Consider the following 17402-nt stretch of genomic DNA (forward strand, 5'->3'; position numbering starts at 1 on the left):
AAGGACCGATTGCTGAATGAAGTACAAGCTGTACTAGTTTTTTAACCGCCGAAGCCGTATAGGGTGCGGCCTTGCCTCTTCAAGGCGTACACAACATCCATGGCTGTGACAGTCTTCCTCTTGGCGTGTTCGGTGTAGGTGACGGCATCGCGGATAACGTTCTCCAAGAACACCTTCAGGACGCCACGTGTTTCCTCGTAAATGAGTCCCGAGATGCGCTTTACACCGCCGCGACGAGCCAAACGGCGGATTGCTGGCTTAGTGATACCCTGAATGTTATCCCGCAGCACTTTGCGATGACGCTTGGCGCCTCCTTTTCCCAAGCCTTTTCCTCCTTTACCGCGACCAGTCATAACTCACTATTTTCTACTGTTAACACACTGCACGAAACGAAAGTCACTGAAGAACTAATTCCTTATTTTCGACGAACTCTTATTTATACCTAAAACCCCAGAAACACGAGCGAGTCCGAACGATATGTGCGTCCCGCTCTTCGCTCTCCGCTCTCTGTTCGACAAATGAGATGCCCTCTTCTTCCCTCTCTTTTCAATCCTCCTCGTTTTGCTATATAAGTAGGTTGCAAATGCAGCTAACGTTTATTGTGTTTTGAAACGTGAAGTGAACGTGAACAGCAGTGAACTCGAAAATGGCCCGTACCAAGCAAACCGCTCGGAAATCGACTGGTGGCAAGGCGCCACGCAAACAACTGGCTACTAAGGCCGCTCGCAAGAGCGCCCCAGCCACCGGAGGCGTGAAGAAGCCCCATCGGTATCGCCCTGGAACGGTTGCCCTGCGTGAGATCCGTCGATACCAGAAGAGTACCGAGCTCCTGATCCGCAAGCTGCCTTTCCAGCGTCTGGTGCGTGAAATCGCTCAGGACTTCAAGACTGACCTGCGATTCCAGAGCTCGGCGGTGATGGCTCTGCAGGAAGCTAGCGAGGCCTATCTGGTTGGCCTCTTTGAAGATACCAACTTGTGCGCCATTCATGCCAAGCGTGTCACCATCATGCCCAAAGACATCCAGTTGGCCCGTCGCATTCGCGGCGAGCGTGCTTAAGTGGCTGCCAATGCGCTAACATACTTTGTACAAATCGGTCCTTTTCAGGACCACAAATTTCAATCAATGAGATACTAATTTTTATCTGCAGGCTTCAACCTTAAAATAAAGAAATTAACTTTTCGTCCCGTTCCTTCGTAAGTGAAATTATTAATTGTTTGTAACTTTTAGTGATTTGATAAAATTAATAAATAGTCGGAACTCGTCGTTCGATTAGGATTGGGTGGGGTTTTTAATGTGATGGAGCTGCTATGCGGCAAGGATGGTCAAGACTTTCAAGCATCAGACAAAAACTAAACAAAAATTAGCTAGGCTAATGAATCTATTTGCTTAATAAAACAAAAACAGAATAAAAAATAAATTTTTTACATTGTCTTTTTAATGCTAAGTGCAACCTCCACGATATTTATATATATGGGTCACAAAATAAACTGTTAATAGGTATATATATTCCAGAAATTATATATCGTATTTTGTAATATCAGATTTATTTAATAGAATAGATTCAATTTGACTGTTGTACTTTTAATTTTATCACGTTTTTGAAAAAATTTCATTACTAATGTTGGCATGTTTTTAGAACGAGAGGGTTTTGTGGGACTACCACGATCAACATTAGACATTTAAGCACCAACAAAAAATCGAAAAACTTTTAAACGCTATCTGAAAATAAATCATATGCGTTAATGAATGCATAATGTTTTATAAAAAACAAGAAAAATATTATTAAGTATACTTTTTACATTTTTTTCTTAAATATTAACTCGAGTGCGGCCTCAATGGGATTCATATATGAAACACAAATTAGCAAAATTTGTAAAAACTGTTTATAAACATGCATCCAAAGCTGGATTGTCTTAAGCAAAGACATGATATATCTAAGAAAACATCATATAAATACAATATTTTAAATTATTTATATTTTTAACAGTCAGAAATCGATTGCCGAAAGTAGTCTGATAGCCAACTTTGTACATAGCCAAGGGACAACTTGGAACATGAATTAAAATACCTAAACTAAAGATAAGTAAATTTAATTGTAGTACTTATTTAAGTAAAAGGTTCAAATTTATTTTTTCATTAGCAAGTTACAAAATATTTCTAAGAAATCATATTTTAAAATGGGTTTTTAAAAAAATTGCTCATGTTACGAATGTCTATGTTGAAGTTGATTCGGCAATAAAAGGTTGCAAAAACCAGATACTAACGTTTTGAAAACATTACCTACTTAATAGATTATTTAAGAATGTAAAACAATAAAATGATTATTACATTTTAGGATCTTAAGCACTAAAAACAAGAAAATATGTCTGCACTTCAAACAAACATTAGCAGAGCAAATGCCTGATGCCAGACGCACAGTTAAAGTGCTCTCCTCCTCGATTCTCATCCGAACGAAGGAGGTTGGCAATAAGCGCGCGGGCCATTTTCTGAATCTGCAGTTGCAACGGCCGCTTCCCCAGTGGCTGCCCCGTCAGCGCCAGTTGAGAAGAAGGTGGCCACCAAAAAGGCATCTGGATCCGCTGCCCCAAAGGTGAAAAAGGCTGCTGCCCCGCCATCGCATCCGCCAACTCAACAAATGGTGGACGCATCCATCAAGAATTTGAAGGAACGTGGCGGCTCATCGCTTTTGGCAATCAAGAAATACATCACTGCCACCTATAAATGCGATGCCCAGAAGCTTGCTCCATTCATCAAGAAATACTTGAAATCGGCCGTGGTAAATGGAAAGCTGATCCAAACAAAGGGAAAGGGGGCGTCTGGCTCATTTAAACTGTCGGCCTCCGCCAAGAAGGATCCGAAGCCGAAGCCTGCGTCTGCTGAGAAGAAGGTGAAAAGCAAGAAGGTAGCCGTCAAGAAGACCGGATCCACCGCCAAGAAAGCTGCCGCCGGAGCTGACGACAAGAAGGCCAAGGCTAAGAAGGCTGTTGCCACCAAAAAGACCGCAGAGAAGAAGAAAACCGAGAAGGCGAAGGCCAAGGATGCCAAGAAAACTGGAACCGTAAAGGCGAAGCCAGCAGCAGCGAAGGCCAAGTCGACCGCAGCGAAGGCAAAGGCGGCGAAAGCACCAAAGGCCAAGCCAGCGGCGTCTGTTAAGCCTAAAAAGGCTGTGAAGAAAGCAGCTGCTCCTGCTACTGCTAAAAAGCCGAAAGCCAAAACTACGGCGGCCAAGAAGTAAATTGTGCAAAAGTACAGTACCTGGTACCTGCTCGCAATCGCTATTTTAGATTTCGAAATCTGAAATTAGTTTAAATAAGCCCTTTTCAGGGCTACAACGTTCGTGAACAAGAGAAAGGAACTTTCAATTTAAAACTTAGTACATTTCACTTGTCCAATTATCTTGTTAGGCCGTTAGCATTTTTTTCACATAAGTGTGGCTGCATTGATTTTAGCAGCTGTACCAGAGAATCTTAAAATGCAAGTCACAGAATGTTCGTGGACTAGCATTGCAGAAATTCGTTATCAATAGATGACCATGATTTAATAACTATACTATAAAGCTCCAGAATAAGTTCTTTAGAAAAAAAAAACTCAAATTGAACTTATATCACGCATTTGATTGGCAAATGGTATATTGAAAATGAAGTTCCTTTGGTAAAATGTGTTGTGGCCCTGAAAAGGGCCGTTTTGGATCTTTCTCCCCATACGCAGCAAGAGTAAATTACTTGGAGCTGGTGTACTTGGTGACAGCCTTGGTTCCCTCACTGACGGCGTGCTTGGCCAACTCTCCGGGCAGGAGCAGGCGAACAGCCGTTTGGATCTCCCGACTGGTTATGGTCGAGCGCTTGTTGTAGTGAGCCAGACGAGACGCCTCTGCAGCAATGCGCTCGAAGATATCATTCACAAAGCTGTTCATGATGCTCATCGCCTTCGACGAAATACCGGTGTCAGGGTGGACCTGCTTCAGGACCTTGTAAATGTAGATGGCGTAGCTCTCCTTCCTCTTGCGCTTCTTCTTCTTATCGGTCTTGGTGATGTTCTTCTGGGCTTTGCCAGCCTTCTTGGCTGCCTTTCCACTAGTTTTCGGCGGCATTATTCACTTCACTTATGATTTCACAAACACAACTCACTGATCATAATGGTGCCCAAGCGCGTTCATCTCTATACTTTTTTTCGAGCAATGTTTTCAGGTCTAAGGCACCCACCCCTAAATGAACGCGCAGGCAGACGCAAAAGTATAAATATGTGGCTACCCGGGGCTCGTCGAGCATTCGTTTTCAGTGTGTAAAGAGAACTAAGTGAAATACTCGTTAAGAAAAATGTCTGGTCGTGGAAAAGGTGGCAAAGTGAAGGGAAAGGCAAAGTCCCGCTCTAACCGTGCCGGTCTTCAGTTCCCAGTGGGCCGTATTCACCGTTTGCTCCGCAAGGGCAACTATGCCGAGCGAGTTGGGGCCGGCGCTCCAGTTTACCTGGCTGCTGTGATGGAATATCTGGCCGCTGAGGTTCTCGAATTGGCTGGCAATGCTGCTCGTGACAACAAGAAGACTAGGATTATTCCTCGTCATCTGCAGCTGGCCATCCGCAACGACGAGGAGTTGAACAAACTGCTCTCCGGCGTCAGGGTGGAGTGTTGCCCAACATCCAGGCTGTTCTGTTGCCCAAGAAGACCGAGAAGAAGGCTTAAACGTTTTAAATGCGGAGCCAATTACATACTTGTACATAAAAAACAAACCCAACCGTCCTTTTCAGGACGACCAAGTTTTTACCAAAGAAGTAAAGATTTTCCAATACGTATATCATATTATTAAAACAAGAAAATACGTTGAAATATCGATTGGGAAACAGAAGTAGGTTTTGTATATGCGTTGGTCCTATAGCACTTGGTCAGATATAAGATCTGGAATATTCTAAGAAGTTCGTCGCCAAAAAGACGCATTTCCTTTAATGCTGTATCTGCAAGCGGTACAGCTTCTACAAAACACTAACCTGAACCTCCCATTTGAAATTTCATTTTGGTTTAATGCAATATGTATATGCAGTATCAACTTTCGAGTTCCCGGTCAGTAGGCCAATGAATCAAAAAATTATTTGAATTTTTTCTCCTTCGAAAATTTGAATGGTGGTCCTGAAAAGGACCGATTGCTGAATGAAGTACAAGCTGTACTAGTTTTTTAACCGCCGAAGCCGTATAGGGTGCGGCCTTGCCTCTTCAAGGCGTACACAACATCCATGGCTGTGACAGTCTTCCTCTTGGCGTGTTCGGTGTAGGTGACGGCATCGCGGATAACGTTCTCCAAGAACACCTTCAGGACGTCACGTGTTTCCTCGTAAATGAGTCCCGAGATGCGCTTTACACCGCCGCGACGAGCCAAACGGCGGATTGCTGGCTTAGTGATACCCTGAATGTTATCCCGCAGCACTTTGCGATGACGCTTGGCGCCTCCTTTTCCCCAAGCCTTTTCCTCCTTTACCGCGACCAGTCATAACTCACTATTTTCTACTTTTAACACACTGCACGAAACGAAAGTCACTGAAGAACTAATTCCTTATTTTCGACGAACTCTTATTTATACCTAAAACCCCAGAAACACGAGCGAGTCCGAACGATATGTGCGTCCCGCTCTTCGCTCTCCGCTCTCTGTTCGACAAATGAGATGCCCTCTTCTTCCCTCTCTTTTCAATCCTCCTCGTTTTTCTATATAAGTAGGTTGCAAATGCAGCTAACGTTTATTATGTTTTGAAACGTGAAGTGAACGTGAACAGCAGTGAACTCGAAAATGGCCCGTACCAAGCAAACCGCTCGGAAATCGACTGGTGGCAAGGCGCCACGCAAACAACTGGCTACTAAGGCCGCTCGCAAGAGCGCCCCAGCCACCGGAGGCGTGAAGAAGCCCCATCGGTATCGCCCTGGAACGGTTGCCCTGCGTGAGATCCGTCGATACCAGAAGAGTACCGAGCTCCTGATCCGCAAGCTGCCTTTCCAGCGTCTGGTGCGTGAAATCGCTCAGGACTTCAAGACTGACCTGCGATTCCAGAGCTCGGCGGTGATGGCTCTGCAGGAAGCTAGCGAGGCCTATCTGGTTGGCCTCTTTGAAGATACCAACTTGTGCGCCATTCATGCCAAGCGTGTCACCATCATGCCCAAAGACATCCAGTTGGCCCGTCGCATTCGCGGCGAGCGTGCTTAAGTGGCTGCCAATGCGCTAACATACTTTGTACAAATCGGTCCTTTTCAGGACCACAAATTTCAATCAATGAGATACTAATTTTTATCTGCAGGCTTCAACCTTAAAATAAAGAAATTAACTTTTCGTCCCCAGTATCACCTCAAACTTCTTGGAGATAAGACGTGTTACCTCTGTGCTCCCGTAGTGCTAATCGCAAACAGCAGCTCTTGCTAGCTTACCAGCAAAAAAACAAACAAGTGCACAAAACAAAATTCGCAACAATCAAAAACAACAAACACAACAAACACATCAAACACAAATCCACGTGCCGGGCGCCAGCCCAATAAAAACAACAACAATGGATAAACCGCCTGACATAAGTAGAACATCAATATACAACAAACACCTAGGCGAACCAAAATACATTGTAATCACCAGAACCGACAACAAGTCTTTTGAAAATGTATCACCCTTCCTAATTAAAAAAACCATCGATTTCGCGTGCGGAGGAGAAGTGGAGTCATGCAAAAACACTCGATCGGGCTACTTATTAGTTAAAACTAAGAACAATTTACAAGCAAACAAATTACTTAGAATAAAAAACATGGCAGACATTGAAGTAAAAGCCACCGAACACAAGACCTTGAACTTCTCTAAGGGGGTCATATACTGCAACGAATTACGCAGTATAGACGAAACCGAAATACTAAACGAACTAAAACATCAAAAAGTCACTGAAGTGCGAAAAATCCTAAAAAAAACAAGATCAAGCTTTAACAGAAACTGGCTTAATTATAATAACATTCCAAACCCTTACTCTCCCAGACTCCCTGAACATTGGATACGAAAAGATCCGCGTACGCCCATACATCCCGCTCCCATTAAGGTGCAGAAAATGCCTACGATTTGGACACCCGACTCCAACCTGTAAAAGCCCCGATGAACTTTGCAAGAATTGCTCCGAGAAAGTCCACACCGAAGAAAATGAGAAATGCAACAGCGAAAAATGCTGCATTAACTGCAAACACATGTTCGAAACAGACGCAAAACACAGCCCACTAGACCGCAGCTGCCCAACATTCATAAAACAAAAAGAACTGATCACAATAAAAACTACACAAAAAGTGGATCACAAAACTGCACTAGAACTATACTACACTCGTCGCAACCAACATCTTAGCAACAGCTTTGCATCTGTCCTATCTAAACAACAGACCCCCAAAACAACAACTACCACAAAAATAACACCCACACCCCAGCACACAAAACAAAACAATGACACGCAAGCAACACACGAACATCAACAAAGAAAACTAACATCATACCAAGACCTCTCTACAGACACCTCCACACCAACTCAATTTACAAACACCACACCACCCCCACAAACTTCACCCGCTCACCAAACAACTGATGTTATCAGCATGGATCTCGACCCCCCTACCACCTCAAAGGACAACATGGCAAGCGAAAGGACCCAAGATCTGAAACTACGTATTTTCTCTAAGGACAAAAACAAGACACTAACAACCAACTTAAAAGCCACCAAAACTAACCAACCAAAAAATCTTAACAAAAACAAGCACATTAACATAAGCGACTCAGAAAGTATGTGACACTTTTAGCAGCAGTTAGCAAAAAACAGGTACTCAATCAACTAATCCTTTACCAACAAAAAACTACTGGCTTTTAAAATGACTATGAAGATTATACAATGGAATATGAATGGATATATCAACAACTACGGCGAACTTCAAACAATCATTAAAAAACACACACCACTTATAGTATCTTTACAAGAAACACATATAAAATTTACCAGTCACATTCCCATACCCATTAACTATATACTTATTTCAAAAAACACCTCATCTTCCCACGGTGGCGTAGGTCTCCTAGCCCACAAATCACTGCAAGCTCGAGAAATAACCCTTAGCGACGATTTTGACGCGGTATGCATGGAACTGAACTCCAAACTTAAATTCAGAATTATCTCAGCCTACATCACACCTAACAAATCTTTCTCACTGCAAAACCTTCAGGCCGTACTAGACACCTCACACATACCCACCTTGATCACTGGCGACTTTAACGGTTGGCACAAAAACTGGGGCTCAAATCAGAACAACACAAGGGGAAAAATATTAGAGAAATTTATAACCCAATCAAACTATATTTTATTAAACGACATGTCTCCTACTCACTTTAGCACACACAACACACTAACAAACGTTGATCTAACTTTCAGCAGCCCAATGCTACAAATCGACAGCAAATGGCAAACAGAAGATAATCTGTTTGGCAGCGACCACTTCCCCATAATTATTACCCTCTTCACCTCCAACACATCGAACCGCCAAGTCACTCCACGTAAGCCTACATTTCTAACCGACAAAGCAAACTGGCAAGAATTTTGCCAGCTAACTGAAGAATACTCCGCACAAAGACAGCCAAGCACAAATATAAACAAGGAAGCTGCAACAATCCACAAAATAATCCTCTCCAGCGCCCACAAGGCAATACCCCAAACACACCCTATAAGTAAGACCCAAAATGTACCATGGTGGAACAATAACCTTAGCAAACTGAGAGCAGACAAAATGAAGAAATGGCACGATCTAAGAAGAAACATAACTACAGAACACATCCTGAAATACAAAAAAGCAAATGCACTATTTAGACTAACACTAAAACAAGATAAAAAACAAAGTATAAACAACTTCACTTCCCAAATCTCACCCGAAACACCCCCAAAAACAATCTGGAGCAACATCCGACGATTTTGCGGACTCAACCCTCAAAAAAACATACACTGCATATTTAACCCAACCACAAACCAAAACACCACCCACAAACTAGAAATCGCAGACTTATTTTGCAAAAATTTTTCAGAAATATCATCCGATACAAATTTTACCACCACATTCATACACCAAAAGCAAACATCACTTAATAACACACACACCCTGTCATACATTCCCAGCAAAAGAGCAATAGAAATAGAAAAGCCCATAACACCAATAGAATTCGCAGCAGCACTAAACACACTAAAAGGAAATACACCCGGACTGGACAGAATTAACTATACCATGATAAAAAACATAGGTAAAACAACAAAAAATAGAATAATAAGCCTGCAAAACTCAATATTAAATAACTACATCCCACAAACCTACAAAAATAGTCTTATAATACCAATAATAAAACCAAACACAGATAAAACCAACCTAAATTCATACCGGCCAATCTCACTAAACTCATGTCTATCAAAAATTCTTGATAAAATTATAGCAAAACGACTGTGGTGGTTTGTACTAAACGACAAACTTATCCAAAACAGCCAAACTGGTTTCAGAAAAGGTAAATCAGCTATGGACAGTCTACTGCTAGTTGACCATCTATTAGCAAGAGCTATCTCAAGAAGAAACCACGCATCCATCATATCCCTAGATTTCGCAAAAGCTTTCGACAGAATTGGAATCCACTCCATACTCAATCAACTCGCCAGTTGGAAAACAGGACCAAAAATAACAAACTACATAAAAAACTATATGACAAACAGAAAAATACTGGTTCGTATCAACTCCGACCTCTCTTCCTTTCAACCCATCCAAAACGGCATACCTCAAGGCTCTCCACTTTCCGTGATCCTCTTTGTGATAGCATACAACCAACTAGCAGAAAAACTCACTCTTCATCCCAACATTAGCCTAAGCGCATATGCGGACGACTTTAACTTGATACTAAAACTAAAAAACAGAAAATATATCAACATAAACCTTAACCCCATCATAACCACCATACTGGACTGGGCCGAATACTCTGGCGCCAAGCTCTCGACCACAAAATGCAAACACCTGCACGTCTGCAGAAAGCACAACTGCAACTGCACTTTATCCACGGGTAACATACAAATACAAAACGAAACATCACTAAAAATACTTGGCGTACATTTCAATAACAAATACAGGTGGAAAACGCACACTGAACTACTCTCACACAGCCTCAAACAATCAATTAACATAATAAAATGCTTCTCAAGCCCAAAATTCAACTGCAACACGTCTACACTCCTAAACGTCACAAAAGCAATCATCACCGCAAAAGCAGACTACGGCCTTCCAATCTACGGATATTGCCCACAAACAACATTACGAAAAGTAAAATCACCGATAAACACTGCCTTCAGAACTGCTCTTGGCGCATTCAGGACGACACCTATCGACAACATCCTGTACGAAGCACGCGCAGACCCACTAGAAGATAGACGTGACCTCCTAACAACAAACATTTTAAAATCCCTGATTAACGCCAAAAACTCCCCAATAATAAAAATTCTTAAATCATACCGACCACCAAAACGACCACAATACAAATCAACAATAGACCGCATAATAGAAAACTCCAAAGCGCACGACCTCCCCCTCAAACAAGTTACTCAGCGTGCACAGACCGCACCACCCTGGAACACTGATATGTTAAAAATCGACACATCGCTAAGTACATACAACAAAAAAAACACAACACCACAAATTTTTCGGAAACTATTCACAGAAATTAAGACAAAAGACAATCACAAATTCACCTACATTTACACAGATGGATCGCATACAAACACAATTACCAGCCTCGCAATCACAACCGAAACAGATAGCATAAAACTAGACCTTCTACCACACTACTCGTCAGTGTTTTCCGCTGAGCTGCTAGCGATTGTAGAGGGGCTCGAAATATTAAAGAAGAAAAGAGGCAAATTTTGCATATGCTCTGACTCTCTCTCTGCCATCGACGCAATAAAAAACACAAACAATATTGAGCATTACATTTCACACGCCCGCAACCTGCTACAAAAATTCCCTAACAAATTCAAACTGCTCTGGATACCCGGCCACGTAGGAATACCAGGAAATGAACTGGCGGACTCCCTAGCAAAAAACGCAATCAAACAACCACTTATAACTATTGAAAATCTTAACACAAAAGACATACTAAAATATATAAAAAACACACACCAAGCCAAAACACTATTACATATAACGAAGACATCAGCCTGGTACCAGTCAATTAACCAACTCCAACTCAACAGCTAACACATCACAAAGAACAACCACTTATCCATCTCACGTTTAGACCAGATAAAAATAACAAGACTCAGACTTGGACACACCAAAATAACCCACACACACTACATCGATCCAAACCATACCAATACCTGCCCATTCTGCAACGACATTGTATCAATAAGACACTTACTTTCCACTTGCAACGCGCTAAACATCCAAAGACAACAAATATTTAATAACACCAATCCACTAGAAGCACTTTCCAATCCCACACCACCAAACATATCAAAAATTATACAATTTCTAAAAAACACAAATTTATACCACCGCATATAGGATAACTCTACCTAAGCTAAACAATAGAAATAAATACCTATAAGAAACCCTAAAAAATAATATTATATACAATTCGAGCTGAAGGCCCACGTCGCCATTGCTCAACATCATTGCTAGCTGATAATTTCAATTATTTGTTAGCTCTTTATAAATAAATAAATAAACTTTTCGTCCCGTTCCTTCGTAAGTGAAATTATTAATTGTTTGTAACTTTTAGTGATTTGATAAAATTAATAAATAGTCGGAACTCGTCGTTCGATTAGGATTGGGTGGGGTTTTTAATGTGATGGAGCTGCTATGCGGCAAGGATGGTCAAGACTTTCAAGCATCAGACAAAAACTAAACAAAAATTAGCTAGGCTAATGAATCTATTTGCTTAATAAAACAAAAACAGAATAAAAAATAAATTTTTTACATTGTCTTTTTAATGCTAAGTGCAACCTCCACGATATTTATATATATGGGTCACAAAATAAACTGTTAATAGGTATATATATTCCAGAAATTATATATCGTATTTTGTAATATCAGATTTATTTAATAGAATAGATTCAATTTGACTGTTGTACTTTTAATTTTATCACGTTTTTGAAAAAATTTCATTACTAATGTTGGCATGTTTTTAGAACGAGAGGGTTTTGTGGGACTACCACGATCAACATTAGACATTTAAGCACCAACAAAAAATCGAAAAACTTTTAAACGCTATCTGAAAATAAATCATATGCGTTAATGAATGCATAATGTTTTATAAAAAACAAGAAAAATATTATTAAGTATACTTTTTACATTTTTTTCTTAAATATTAACTCGAGTGCGGCCTCAATGGGATTCATATATGAAACACAAATTAGCAAAATTTGTAAAAACTGTTTATAAACATGCATCCAAAGCTGGATTGTCTTAAGCAAAGACATGATATATCTAAGAAAACATCATATAAATACAATATTTTAAATTATTTATATTTTTAACAGTCAGAAATCGATTGCCGAAAGTAGTCTGATAGCCAACTTTGTACATAGCCAAGGGACAACTTGGAACATGAATTAAAATACCTAAACTAAAGATAAGTAAATTTAATTGTAGTACTTATTTAAGTAAAAGGTTCAAATTTATTTTTTCATTAGCAAGTTACAAAATATTTCTAAGAAATCATATTTTAAAATGGGTTTTTAAAAAAATTGCTCATGTTACGAATGTCTATGTTGAAGTTGATTCGGCAATAAAAGGTTGCAAAAACCAGATACTAACGTTTTGAAAACATTACCTACTTAATAGATTATTTAAGAATGTAAAACAATAAAATGATTATTACATTTTAGGATCTTAAGCACTAAAAACAAGAAAATATGTCTGCACTTCAAACAAACATTAGCAGAGCAAATGCCTGATGCCAGACGCACAGTTAAAGTGCTCTCCTCCTCGATTCTCATCCGAACGAAGGAGGTTGGCAATAAGCGCGCGGGCCATTTTCTATACGAAAAAGTGTATTTTAGTGAAGAAAAATGTCTGAATCTGCAGTTGCAACGGCCGCTTCCCCAGTGGCTGCCCCGTCAGCGCCAGTTGAGAAGAAGGTGGCCACCAAAAAGGCATCTGGATCCGCTGCCCCAAAGGTGAAAAAGGCTGCTGCCCCGCCATCGCATCCGCCAACTCAACAAATGGTGGACGCATCCATCAAGAATTTGAAGGAACGTGGCGGCTCATCGCTTTTGGCAATCAAGAAATACATCACTGCCACCTATAAATGCGATGCCCAGAAGCTTGCTCCATTCATCAAGAAATACTTGAAATCGGCCGTGGTAAATGGAAAGCTGATCCAAACAAAGGGAAAGGGGGCGTCTGGCTCATTTAAACTGTCGGCCTCCGCCAAGAAGGATCCGAAGCCGAAGCCTGCGTCTGCTGAGAAGAAGGTGAAAAGCAAGAAGGTAGCCGTCAAGAAGACCGGATCCACCGCCAAGAAAGCTGCCGCCGGAGCTGACGACAAGAAGGCCAAGGCTAAGAAGGCTGTTGCCACCAAAAAGACCGCAGAGAAGAAGAAAACCGAGAAGGCGAAGGCCAAGGATGCCAAGAAAACTGGAACCGTAAAGGCGAAGCCAGCAGCAGCGAAGGCCAAGTCGACCGCAGCGAAGGCAAAGGCGGCGAAAGCACCAAAGGCCAAGCCAGCGGCGTCTGTTAAGCCTAAAAAGGCTGTGAAGAAAGCAGCTGCTCCTGCTACTGCTAAAAAGCCGAAAGCCAAAACTACGGCGGCCAAGAAGTAAATTGTGCAAAAGTACAGTACCTGGTACCTGCTCGCAATCGCTATTTTAGATTTCGAAATCTGAAATTAGTTTAAATAAGCCCTTTTCAGGGCTACAACGTTCGTGAACAAGAGAAAGGAACTTTCAATTTAAAACTTAGTACATTTCACTTGTCCAATTATCTTGTTAGGCCGTTAGCATTTTTTTCACATAAGTGTGGCTGCATTGATTTTAGCAGCTGTACCAGAGAATCTTAAAATGCAAGTCACAGAATGTTCGTGGACTAGCATTGCAGAAATTCGTTATCAATAGATGACCATGATTTAATAACTATACTATAAAGCTCCAGAATAAGTTCTTTAGAAAAAAAAAACTCAAATTGAACTTATATCACGAATTTGATTGGCAAATGGTATATTGAAAATGAAGTTCCTTTGGTAAAATGTGTTGTGGCCCTGAAAAGGGCCGTTTTGGATCTTTCTCCCCATACGCAGCAAGAGTAAATTACTTGGAGCTGGTGTACTTGGTGACAGCCTTGGTTCCCTCACTGACGGCGTGCTTGGCCAACTCTCCGGGCAGGAGCAGGCGAACAGCCGTTTGGATCTCCCGACTGGTTATGGTCGAGCGCTTGTTGTAGTGAGCCAGACGAGACGCCTCTGCAGCAATGCGCTCGAAGATATCATTCACAAAGCTGTTCATGATGCTCATCGCCTTCGACGAAATACCGGTGTCAGGGTGGACCTGCTTCAGGACCTTGTAAATGTAGATGGCGTAGCTCTCCTTCCTCTTGCGCTTCTTCTTCTTATCGGTCTTGGTGATGTTCTTCTGGGCTTTGCCAGCCTTCTTGGCTGCCTTTCCACTACTTTTCGGCGGCATTATTCACTTCACTTATGATTTCACAAACACAACTCACTGATCATAATGGTGCCCAAGCGCGTTCATCTTTATACTTTTTTTCGAGCAATGTTTTCAGGTCTAAGGCACCCACCCCTAAATGAACGCGCAGGCAGACGCAAAAGTATAAATATGTGGCTACCCGGGGCTCGTCGAGCATTCGTTTTCAGTGTGTAAAGTGAACTAGTGAAATACTCGTAAAGAAAAATGTCTGGTCGTGGAAAAGGTGGCAAAGTGAAGGGAAAGGCAAAGTCCCGCTCTAACCGTGCCGGTCTTCAGTTCCCAGTGGGCCGTATTCACCGTTTGCTCCGCAAGGGCAACTATGCCGAGCGAGTTGGGGCCGGCGCTCCAGTTTACCTGGCTGCTGTGATGGAATATCTGGCCGCTGAGGTTCTCGAATTGGCTGGCAATGCTGCTCGTGACAACAAGAAGACTAGGATTATTCCTCGTCATCTGCAGCTGGCCATCCGCAACGACGAGGAGTTGAACAAACTGCTCTCCGGCGTCAGGGTGGAGTGTTGCCCAACATCCAGGCTGTTCTGTTGCCCAAGAAGACCGAGAAGAAGGCTTAAACGTTTTAAATGCGGAGCCAATTACATACTTGTACATAAAAAACAAACCCAACCGTCCTTTTCAGGACGACCAAGTTTTTACCAAAGAAGTAAAGATTTTCCAATACGTATATCATACGTATTAAAACAAGAAAATACGTTGAAATATCGATTGGGAAACAGAAGTAGGTTTTGTATATGCGTTGGTCCTATAGCACTTGGTCAGATATAAGATCTGGAATATTCTAAGAAGTTCGTCGCCAAAAAGACGCATTTCCTTTAATGCTGTATCTGCAAGCGGTACAGCTTCTACAAAACACTAACCTGAACCTCCCATTTGAAATTTCATTTTGGTTTAATGCAATATGTATATGCAGTATCAACTTTCGAGTTCCCGGTCAGTAGGCCAATGAATCAAAAAATTATTTGAATTTTTTCTCCTTCGAAAATTTGAATGGTGGTCCTGAAAAGGACCGATTGCTGAATGAAGTACAAGCTGTACTAGTTTTTTAACCGCCGAAGCCGTATAGGGTGCGGCCTTGCCTCTTCAAGGCGTACACAACATCCATGGCTGTGACAGTCTTCCTCTTGGCGTGTTCGGTGTAGGTGACGGCATCGCGGATAACGTTCTCCAAGAACACCTTCAGGACGCCACGTGTTTCCTCGTAAATGAGTCCCGAGATGCGCTTTACACCGCCGCGACGAGCCAAACGGCGGATTGCTGGCTTAGTGATACCCTGAATGTTATCCCGCAGCACTTTGCGATGACGCTTGGCGCCTCCTTTTCCCAAGCCTTTTCCTCCTTTACCGCGACCAGTCATAACTCACTATTTTCTACTGTTAACACACTGCACGAAACGAAAGTCACTGAAGAACTAATTCCTTATTTTCGACGAACTCTTATTTATACCTAAAACCCCAGAAACACGAGCGAGTCCGAACGATATGTGCGTCCCGCTCTTCGCTCTCCGCTCTCTGTTCGACAAATGAGATGCCCTCTTCTTCCCTCTCTTTTCAATCCTCCTCGTTTTGCTATATAAGTAGGTTGCAAATGCAGCTAACGTTTATTGTGTTTTGAAACGTGAAGTGAACGTGAACAGCAGTGAACTCGAAAATGGCCCGTACCAAGCAAACCGCTCGGAAATCGACTGGTGGCAAGGCGCCACGCAAACAACTGGCTACTAAGGCCGCTCGCAAGAGCGCCCCAGCCACCGGAGGCGTGAAGAAGCCCCATCGGTATCGCCCTGGAACGGTTGCCCTGCGTGAGATCCGTCGATACCAGAAGAGTACCGAGCTCCTGATCCGCAAGCTGCCTTTCCAGCGTCTGGTGCGTGAAATCGCTCAGGACTTCAAGACTGACCTGCGATTCCAGAGCTCGGCGGTGATGGCTCTGCAGGAAGCTAGCGAGGCCTATCTGGTTGGCCTCTTTGAAGATACCAACTTGTGCGCCATTCATGCCAAGCGTGTCACCATCATGCCCAAAGACATCCAGTTGGCCCGTCGCATTCGCGGCGAGCGTGCTTAAGTGGCTGCCAATGCGCTAACATACTTTGTACAAATCGGTCATTTTCAGGACCACAAATTTCAATCAATGAGATACTAATTTTTATCTGCAGGCTTCAACCTTAAAATAAAGAAATTAACTTTTCGTCCCGTTCCTTCGTAAGTGAAATTATTAATTGTTTGTAACTTTTAGTGATTTGATAAAATTAATAAATAGTCGGAACTCGTCGTTCGATTAGGATTGGGTGGGGTTTTTAATGTGATGGAGCTGCTATGCGGCAAGGATGGTCAAGACTTTCAAGCATCAGACAAAAACTAAACAAAAATTAGCTAGGCTAATGAATCTATTTGCTTAATAAAACAAAAACAGAATAAAAAATAAATTTTTTACATTGTCTTTTTAATGCTAAGTGCAACCTCCACGATATTTATATATATGGGTCACAAAATAAACTGTTAATAGGTATATATATTCCAGAAATTATATATCGTATTTTGTAATATCAGATTTATTTAATAGAATAGATTCAATTTGACTGTTGTACTTGTACGCCGGGGGGCAGCGGGGTACCGTGCTGGCGCTGGTGGAATGGCGTGGGAGGCGACGGCGGGAAAACGTTCGGCGTCGGCGGGCTGGTTCGAAGGGCTTC

The 17402-nt window shown here is 42.1% G+C and overlaps 9 protein-coding genes and 3 pseudogenes across 9 annotated transcripts; 7 read left to right on the forward strand and 5 right to left on the reverse strand.

Annotated features, from left to right (window-relative positions):
* Positions 1-41: 41 nt before the first annotated feature.
* On the reverse strand, positions 42-353 carry LOC139352385 (histone H4). The gene has a single exon (XM_070994489.1). The coding sequence runs from the start codon at positions 351-353 to the stop codon at positions 42-44; it is 312 nt and encodes a 103-aa protein (XP_070850590.1).
* Positions 354-646: 293 nt separating this feature from the next.
* On the forward strand, positions 647-1058 carry LOC139352386 (histone H3). Its single transcript, XM_070994491.1, has one exon. It carries the CDS (start codon positions 647-649, stop codon positions 1055-1057), a length of 411 nt encoding a protein of 136 aa, XP_070850592.1. The 3' UTR covers position 1058.
* Positions 1059-1892: 834 nt separating this feature from the next.
* On the forward strand, positions 1893-3311 carry LOC139352230 (histone H1-like). Its single transcript, XM_070994312.1, has 2 exons — positions 1893-1911; positions 2500-3311. The coding sequence occupies exons 1-2, from the start codon at positions 1893-1895 to the stop codon at positions 3234-3236; spliced, it is 756 nt and encodes a 251-aa protein (XP_070850413.1). The 3' UTR covers positions 3237-3311.
* A 376-nt stretch (positions 3312-3687) lies between these two features.
* On the reverse strand, positions 3688-4140 carry LOC139352387 (histone H2B). Its single transcript, XM_070994492.1, has one exon. The coding sequence runs from the start codon at positions 4089-4091 to the stop codon at positions 3720-3722; it is 372 nt and encodes a 123-aa protein (XP_070850593.1). The 5' UTR covers positions 4092-4140; the 3' UTR covers positions 3688-3719.
* A 177-nt stretch (positions 4141-4317) lies between these two features.
* On the forward strand, positions 4318-5065 carry LOC139352231 (histone H2A-like; annotated as a pseudogene).
* Positions 5066-5169: 104 nt separating this feature from the next.
* Positions 5170-5482, reverse strand: LOC139355189 (histone H4-like; annotated as a pseudogene).
* Positions 5483-5775: 293 nt separating this feature from the next.
* Positions 5776-6187, forward strand: LOC139355184 (histone H3). Its single transcript, XM_070999551.1, has one exon. It carries the CDS (start codon positions 5776-5778, stop codon positions 6184-6186), a length of 411 nt encoding a protein of 136 aa, XP_070855652.1. The 3' UTR covers position 6187.
* Positions 6188-13072: 6885 nt separating this feature from the next.
* LOC139352232 (histone H1-like) lies at positions 13073-13900 on the forward strand. The gene has a single exon (XM_070994313.1). The coding sequence runs from the start codon at positions 13073-13075 to the stop codon at positions 13823-13825; it is 753 nt and encodes a 250-aa protein (XP_070850414.1). The 3' UTR covers positions 13826-13900.
* Positions 13901-14276: 376 nt separating this feature from the next.
* LOC139352388 (histone H2B-like) lies at positions 14277-14686 on the reverse strand. Its single transcript, XM_070994493.1, has one exon. The coding sequence runs from the start codon at positions 14678-14680 to the stop codon at positions 14309-14311; it is 372 nt and encodes a 123-aa protein (XP_070850594.1). The 5' UTR covers positions 14681-14686; the 3' UTR covers positions 14277-14308.
* Positions 14678-15395, forward strand: LOC139352233 (histone H2A-like; annotated as a pseudogene).
* A 363-nt stretch (positions 15396-15758) lies between these two features.
* LOC139352389 (histone H4) lies at positions 15759-16070 on the reverse strand. The gene has a single exon (XM_070994494.1). It carries the CDS (start codon positions 16068-16070, stop codon positions 15759-15761), a length of 312 nt encoding a protein of 103 aa, XP_070850595.1.
* Positions 16071-16363: 293 nt separating this feature from the next.
* LOC139352390 (histone H3) lies at positions 16364-16784 on the forward strand. The gene has a single exon (XM_070994495.1). The coding sequence runs from the start codon at positions 16364-16366 to the stop codon at positions 16772-16774; it is 411 nt and encodes a 136-aa protein (XP_070850596.1). The 3' UTR covers positions 16775-16784.
* The last annotated feature ends 618 nt before the right edge of the window (positions 16785-17402 follow it).

The sequence above is a fragment of the Drosophila suzukii genome, chromosome 2L (genome assembly GCF_043229965.1).
Source record: "Drosophila suzukii chromosome 2L, CBGP_Dsuzu_IsoJpt1.0, whole genome shotgun sequence".
Lineage (NCBI taxonomy): Eukaryota > Metazoa > Arthropoda > Insecta > Diptera > Drosophilidae > Drosophila > Drosophila suzukii.